Genomic DNA, 7,905 nt, shown 5'->3' on the forward strand with positions numbered 1-7,905 from the left:
AAATTAAATACCCCATTCACTGTGTGATAATTACATTTTTTTTTTTTTTAAATAATTTTGCGCGTATATTTGGATCGCGCTTACAATACGTGTACATCCGGAACGGTGTATAAGAGGGACATGTTTTATCTACTCCTTTTGAGTGTGGCACAGGCGCCAATTTCACAAATTTATGTAAATAACACCTCAGCCACCAGAAAGCCTCGAAATGTCGTAAGTAGTTATTTTGCATGTGTCATGTATCTGTTGTGTAAATGAAAAAACTTTGCGCATATCATCATGGCAACTGAATGGACATCCTCTCGCGCAGGAGAGTACATTCAACACTTGAACAGAAAGTTTCGCTTCCGGTCAAGTAAACAGTGCAGATTTATAATTACTAATTGTTGACATTATGGTGACATCCTTATTTTTTATTTGATGTACAGTGAATAACTTAAATATTTCATTGTCATTACTGCATGTCACTATTGTTTATGCCTCTAACGAGGACAAACAAGCCATTTTGGTATATCACATGTTTTAAATTGGTGTGTATGCACTTGGAATTCAATTAAGTAAGGGCAGAAAACGGCAGATAATGTTTTGAACTCAACCTTTGTTCACAGTCAAAAACGAGCTGTGGAGAACACCCATCGTGTAAGTACCCAGGGTTCATTTAATTTCTACTCACTGGGAAGCTAATTCAATTATGGAACCCTTGTTACTGTGAAAGTGATACTTTTAATTTCCCTGCTAACAAGGCTAATACACATTTGGTGTCCCATTTCTGGTGCATAATCCAAAATAGCTTTTTCTTAATAGCCTCCTCCTTCGAAAATACCTGTGCCCACAAGAAAGCTTACACCTGCGGCTAAAGCTGAAAGCTCTCAATCAGGTCTGTTTGCATATTGAGAGAGAGAGAGAGAGAGAGAGAGAGAGAGAGAGAGAGAGAGAGAGAGAGAGAGAGAGAGAGAGAGAGAGAGAACTTAATGAATTAATTACTCAATTACGGCCTAAGAGTTGAACTGTGACTTCATTTAGTCTAATGGAGAGTAAATAACATGATGACGATGATGATGACGATGATGATGACGATGATGACATTTAGTTTGAGAACACTTTGTATTTTTTTTAATCCCATGTGTTAACTTGTGAGTCCACCAAAGAGTGCCTGTCTAGGACGAGGCCTATTCTAGATTTTGTTATTAAAGGACTGCGCCTCTTCACAGCTAAGAGCAAAGCCGTAGCAAGAAGTCATGAACCAAAGGCCACATCCACAGAACTGGAAAAGTGAGTCGCTTAAGTCGCAGCCTTTTTATTTTTATCTCTTTAAATATTTTTGCAAATCATTTTCAATCACTTCGATGGAATGAAAGTCTGTAAGTTATGTTTCCTCACCACTGCCTATTAATACACAAAAAGAGCCGATGTCGAGCACAGAGTTGGAGGGCTACAAAGTTTATGAGTTGCTATATTTCAATTGCCACACTTTGTGCTGATGATCATCGTGACATATCAGGATTTAATGACAGGAGACACGGAATGATGGAGATCCATCAGTGGCCAAATTATCAGTGATTTACATAGCACTAAAAATAGTTGTATAAGAGTCACTTAACACAAGGGCCATTTCCTCAGTCAAGGCAGACATTCGGTGTCGGAGGGCCCATCCATCAAGACAAGCATTAGTTTTTAATTTTATAGTGCTGTCACTAATGCGTTTCCCCTGCTGCGTTTACAGTGCAATTGATAACACACACTTGGTGATGTCATTTGGGGTCGTTGAGAGCAAAATTTCCACTTCAGTCTCTGTTGATCTGTGACTTTTGTGAACCGGCACAACAAAGATACAGCCTAGCATTCTCGTCATGTATTTTAAAAAAAAATAAATAAATAAAAAATACAACAGGGTGCATCAAGGCAACACACCTGTAATGCTTTCATCCAGTAGTTGCTGAGCAGTTTGTTGCAAAAAAACAAAACACCAAGCAAACAAGAATTTACATAGAAGTTTCTATATTATCGCCATCTTTCTCAGAGGCCGTCTGTCTCCGCCTGTCTGGGTCGCTCACCTCTGTCACTCCTCACTCTTTCTCGTCGACCAGATTAGAGTCCCTCCGAGCTAAACTGGAACAATCGGCCAATGAATTCATCAGGGCCAGGAAAGAGCTGGAGGAAATATTGGTGAGCGCGACCTCTTTTTCTCTCTCAAATCTCCGCAATTGGCATAAATGTTTCCGTCCCCCATTTTAAGAGTGACAGATGAACAGATGATGGTTTTGTATCACGTGCTTTATATTCATTTTTTGAACTGACTTGTAGATCTTCTGATGTACTTGGCAAAATGTGTCTCTAATACTTGAAGCTATATTTACCTTATTTTTTAATTTTTTTTCTGGACACCATTTCCTGGACATTGCCGGCCGCCCTCGCTCTCATTTCGCTGAGCCTCTATTTTAATTAGCCAGCAGATGGCAGCGGTGAACAGGGGCCGACTGACACTGGGTCCGCTGCTGGTTTGAAGAAGGAGCTCAAGAGGTTGAAGGAGCTGAGTGAGTACATAACGATGCACAAGATGTAACCAAACACGAGTCTTTAAAATGAGTCACTTGACTTGAAACAGTCATTTGCCACATTTCGACACACACACACACACACACATTATGATTTTGATGAGTTTGCGCCTTTCTGTGAGAACAAAAAGTAACTACTGTTTTTATTTTTTAGTAGATTTCTGAAACAAACAAACAAACAAACAAATAAATAAATAAAGTCATATTTTTATCTTTACAGCTACCAGAGTTGAGTCTTCTTTACAAGAACATCAAGACGCCCGGCTTTGCAGTCAAGGTAACAGATCCAAGCTGTCAGAAGGATTCCATGTGTCACTCAGCGGCTGAACGGTCACGTGCAGCGCCATTACAACTAGCAGTCCCTTGCATGAAGCCAAGTGTTTAATCAACACCATTAACGGTCTCAAATTGTGCAAAATTCCCTTTGTCATCGTCTTCTAACGATGCGTCTCAAGTCTGTCCATGAATTCTCCAGAAATGCGAAAAATTCTTAATTTTGCCGCTTTGGCTTGCTTCGCTTTTCAGGGAAACCCGTGCTAAACACGCCGTTTAGGAAACCAGCCCTTTGTGATGTCACAATGACTTGCGCTTTCTCCCCATGCTAGCGTGAGCAACCCCCACTTCCTCCACCCCACCTCCCTAAGGTGGCTGCTTCATTTCTGACCCGTTCCAAACGCGTTGACTTGGTACTTTGGAGGGAGGCTGAAAACAGAGGGCTAACTGTGCCCAGGACTGCTAATGGTGCGATAGGTTGCTGGTGACGAAATCGGACCTTTTAAAAACGACTTGAATGCGCGCTGTGCTAACAGGGCAGGAAGCGAGGTCGGCCCTCTGCGTGGTCGTCACTTCATCTCTCTTTTTTTTTTTCTTTCTTTCTTTTTTTTTTCCTTTGTCCGGTCTGGCCATAATGACAAGCAGAAGTGTCTCTGAATGTCTATGATGGCTGACAGATTTTATTCTCAGAGGTAGATCTTGAGAGTGTGAGCCACATGGGTGGTTTCAGGAGCTACCTCTTGAGTGGTTTTATTATAATATTCTTGGTGACATTCTGGCCATAACCGGACTGAGGGAGGGATAGATGGGAGGAGGGGGGGGTGAGAGGAAAGTCGTCGCTTCATCTCGACTCTTCGCCTCTCAAGTGTCGCCAGCCAATATTATCGTCCCGATTGTCGGAGCGGTCGAACAAACACAGTCACGAGGCGGCCCACTCCTACGGACACCCCCCGCCCCCCCCGTTCGCAACTGTGACGCCATTTGATCCGCTTCCTCCCAGCATTGGCTCCGCCGCTCCTGCCACGGCGAGAATCGGCGGAGGGCGACGCTGCTGCGCCCAGTAACCTTTTGGAGGAAAAAACAACATTTTGTTATGGTTACACAAACAAGTCATTAGTTTTTCTGGAGGCTGCGGCATTAATTTGATTATTTTAGGCACATGCTATGCTTGCAGCACAGTGATTCTTGTGATCTAATCGCAGAATGGCGACTTGTGCGAAAAGTCAACGGGGGCCATTGTCAGCAGATGGGCTTGTTTTCCGTTGAGGTTGTTAAAAATTATTTTAATTTGTTCCAGTGAGGGAGCCAAACATACAAGATGCATTGTGGCGCCGCGGCCGCAGGGATGTCACATTTTCTGTCACATGGCGCATCCGTGAAATTCATCAGTTTTTCATAAGCCTCTCTACAACAACAGAGCTTCATAATGTCAAGGCGGACGGCAGCGGGGAGAGGGGTGGGGGGGGCAGAATGAACCCTCTGTGCGCGTCGAGACACACTTCTTTTTTTTTTTAAGTAAACAAACAGTTACTCACAGCTGCGGAGGGAACTGGCTAGCCTATATCTGCTCCCAGCGTGAAATCGCTGATGGTGTCTTCAAGCGAGATGGTGCTCGCGTGCAAAATGTTGGCTTAGACGCGCTCGCAGTGGCCTTCAGGCTTTTGGGCTCTGCTACCGAGAAAGGAGGCCGCTTACTGTGGAAATGTGGGTGGGGAGTCGGGGTGGGGGGTCGGGGGGGGGGGGGGGGTGTCAGAATTGGGACAGAGGTTGAAGAGTTTGTGCTGACTGGCGTTGCGTCATGTTCACTTTTATAAAAATAACGCACAGGAGGTGGAGTTGATTGTGATAAACTGTGTGTGTGTGTGTGTGTGTGTGTGTGTGTGTGTGTGTGTGTGTGTGTGTGATCCTGCACTACTGCTAAATTAATGTTGTGGTTCTTAAAGCGTACTGATCAACTGCACTTTTTTTATTTATTTTTTATTCAACTGAGTTTTTTTTATGTTTTATGTATTTTTAATGCGCGCATAATACGCAGACTCGTAGATTTGTTACGGGCTCTGTTTTTAAATGGGTTTTTGGTTTGTTGCCGTTTGTGACAAAGGATTTTTTTTTCTCACTTTACACAAACAGTTGTTTATTTATTCATCTAATTTTGGAGCTGAGTGGAGCAGCTAATGAGATTTTTTTTTTGCCTCACCATCTCTCTCAATCAGTATTACGGCCCCGCGTGTGCACGTATTGAAAGACCATTGGATGTTGTGGCTTAACTGAAGCATTGCTGGAAAACTGCTGCTGCTGCTGCTGCTGCTGCTTCTTCTTCTGCAGCTTTTTGTGTGTTTTTGAACAGCAAGCCATCCCAATGCAGGGGTTAAACGCACACAAGCGTCTTCTTTACAGCCGCATAAAGTTTTTTAGCGCGTTCTTGAAGAAGTTGCCCATTGGTTGGGGGTTGGGGGGGGGGGGGGCTTCAGGTTTGGGGAGATGGAGGGTGGGTGGGTGGGGGGTTGGGGGGGGCAGTTGGGAGGGGGTTGGAGCATAAATCCTCCGAGAGCAGAGGCCCTATTACAAAAAAAACCCGCAGCGTCTGTATGTGCTGATGACTTCAAAATTGAAACAGAGAGCCCCCCCCCCCACCCCCCACCCCCCACCCCACCCCACCGGCACCCCCTCCCCCCAATAATTCCAAAGGCAAGTTTCCCTCAGCACCGCGTATTGATTGCTCGCGCGCGGCCAGAGATTTGGAAAATTCAATTAAAGCAGTTGTGCAAAGGATTCATAAATTCAGCCCCACCTCCCGTCCCCTCCGTCCCCTCCGTCCCCTCCCTTCCCCCCCCCGATCCGAATCGAGACGCGGCCGCGCTCCGGATCAATGCCGCCCGTGCCTCACAATATATTTTCTAAAGGGCGTTAAAAAAATAAAAATAATAACATTTAAACAGTTTCTGCTCACGACGGAAACAACATTTTTTAATTTCCTCCAGCTGCTTCTCAGCGGCGGCCGAGCGGCTGGCTTTGCTGCGCCGTCTTCACGCCGTTTTGTGCGACGGCCACTTTAGGTCCCGTCAGGAAATCCTGGATAATATGAATTTTTTTGTCATGACAGAGTGAGCAGAGTGGTGGAGGAGGGAGGGAGGGGGGGACAGGGGGTGTGGTTGGGGTAAGCTCAGCAGAGTAAAAATTGATCAGGCCGTAGAAAGAGCCACGGGTGGGGGGGGAGATTTGTACGTCAGCAGTAATGGGCTGCATTAAAAAAAGAAAATTCCTGAAGATTTCATAAAAATGATGCGCGGGCTGGGCCGGGCCGGGAGGAGGAGGAGGCGGCGGGGGGGGGGGGGGGGGGGGGGGGGGGGGTCATCAATCCTGGCAGGACGTCCAGGACAGATGCCACCTTCCCAACAGCAGTTTTATGCTTTAACGCTCGCAATTAAAGGGGAGAGTTGTATATTAACGCCGCTTCGCTTCAAGCCGAGCCGCAAGCACTTCGATTGGTGACCGGGGGGGTTTGGGGGTGGGGTGGTAGGGGGGGCGGGGGGGTGTTGCAGAGTATGCAAGTATCTGCTCAGGTTGGAGATCTGATTTAGTGAAGGAAGGCATCACGCCAGAGAATAAATGTGCGTGTATATATACACAATATATATATATATATATATATATAATGTGTGTGTATATGTATATGTGTATATGTGTATATATATATATATATATATATATATATATATACGTATATAAAAAAAAAAATTCTTTGAAAGATTGAAATTCAGAACAAATAATAATCGACGCAAAATAAAAGTCTTCTCAGTCTTCAAAGGTCAAATGATGTAAAATTCACTCTTCATACTTTTTTTCTTGCTCCACTTTTTAGAAAGTGTGCGCTGAAGGGCACCATTCCGGCCATTTGTGACATCACGAGGGGGTAGCAATCCCTTGCCCTGGTCATTTTAGTGACAGGGAGTGGACGTAAACGCGGGGCCAAATGTGCCGTTCTCTGGAAATCAACAGAGTTTTGGGGTCATTTCTGATGCTGGAGTCCTCGATAGATCACTAAAGATCCAGATCCCGCTCTGCTCTCTGTTCATTTTTCTGGAATTACCCGAACAACATGCTCGCACTTCAGTTGCAAAATGAACATTTGTCCCCCAATCTGTAAATGTCTTGACTTTCACCGTGTTCTCTTTCAGGGCCGGCGGAGAAGCGAAGCTCCTACGACTTTCTGAGCTCCATCTAGGGTGAAACAGCCCCCCCAATCCACCCACCCCGGACGGACGGACGGACGGACGGACGGAAATTGAATCTCAGATTGGCGGCTGACAGGAAAACCCCCGTTGCAGCCGCTCGCAAAAAAAAAAAAAAAAAAGTTTATTAAAAGATCACTCGCGCTTTTGGAAGGGAAAAAAAAAAAAATCAAAAAAACAAAACCCTCCACCGCCAACAGCTTCCCTTGACGTTGACTCTGCGCCGCGTCGGCCTTGTAATATCGCGGCGGTGCCACTGGGGTTACAATCATGTTTTCCCTCTCCCGTATCCCCCCCAGGATTTTTTTTTTTACTTATTTCTTTCTTTTGGCGGCGGCGAGGAGGCATGGCGGCCCGCTGACAGCTCACGGAATTGCTCCTCGTCTCTTCTCCAAAGCCCGGACGGACGGACGGACGGGCGGATGATTGCGGAATCCGTCCGTCAGCCGCCGAGACGTCCGAGACGCCGGCTAGCGAATCCTCCGACGCTGCGAGACGCTGCCTGAGCCCCCCCCCACCCCACACACACACACACACACACACACACACACACACACACACACACACACACACACACACACACACACACACACACACACACACTCCACCCCACCGGCAGCTGACAAATGTTGATTCTACATTAACCGCGTGTGCAAATACTGTCCCATCGGAGGGGGGGGGCAGCAGCTGTTCCTACCTGCGCACTTTAACACCTTTAGATGATTTGGGGGAGGGAGGGTTTTGGGGGGGGGTTATGGGTTGGGGGCGTGCTGTCTTACATGACACAGTAGTCGCTTTATTTGGCCGCGCCTGGGAAGACCGAACCTCCTCCTCGAAACCCCCCC

At 46.2% G+C, this 7,905-nt stretch overlaps 1 protein-coding gene across 2 annotated transcripts; it reads left to right on the forward strand.

Moving 5' to 3' along the window:
* The first annotated feature begins 109 nt into the window (after nucleotides 1-109).
* itgb3bp (integrin subunit beta 3 binding protein) lies at nucleotides 110-7,214 on the forward strand. Of its 2 annotated transcripts, none has more exons than XM_076045424.1 (8): nucleotides 110-213; nucleotides 609-639; nucleotides 805-877; nucleotides 1,212-1,272; nucleotides 2,088-2,166; nucleotides 2,447-2,534; nucleotides 2,776-2,832; nucleotides 7,007-7,214. In XM_076045424.1, the coding sequence occupies exons 1-8, from the start codon at nucleotides 209-211 to the stop codon at nucleotides 7,051-7,053; spliced, it is 441 nt and encodes a 146-aa protein (XP_075901539.1). In that variant the 5' UTR covers nucleotides 110-208; the 3' UTR covers nucleotides 7,054-7,214. The 2 variants fall into 2 exon arrangements, 1 of the variants encoding a protein (XP_075901539.1); XR_012928938.1 differs by having other exon boundaries at nucleotides 115-213; nucleotides 2,431-2,534.
* The last annotated feature ends 691 nt before the right edge of the window (nucleotides 7,215-7,905 follow it).

Source organism: Nelusetta ayraudi, unplaced genomic scaffold, assembly GCF_046127955.1.
Source record: "Nelusetta ayraudi isolate G7.1 ecotype Tasmania unplaced genomic scaffold, CSIRO-AGI_Nayr_v1 ptg000084l, whole genome shotgun sequence".
NCBI lineage: Eukaryota > Metazoa > Chordata > Actinopteri > Tetraodontiformes > Monacanthidae > Nelusetta > Nelusetta ayraudi.

What these genes read in the sequence shown, in the direction of transcription:
- itgb3bp (XM_076045424.1), top strand. An exon ending in ACATCCACAGAACTGGAAAA is followed by an intron (nt 1,273 to 2,087) that starts GTGAGTCGCTTA and finishes CTCGTCGACCAG; the next exon opens with ATTAGAGTCCCTCCGAGCTA. An exon ending in AAGAGCTGGAGGAAATATTG is followed by an intron (nt 2,167 to 2,446) that starts GTGAGCGCGACC and finishes TATTTTAATTAG; the next exon opens with CCAGCAGATGGCAGCGGTGA.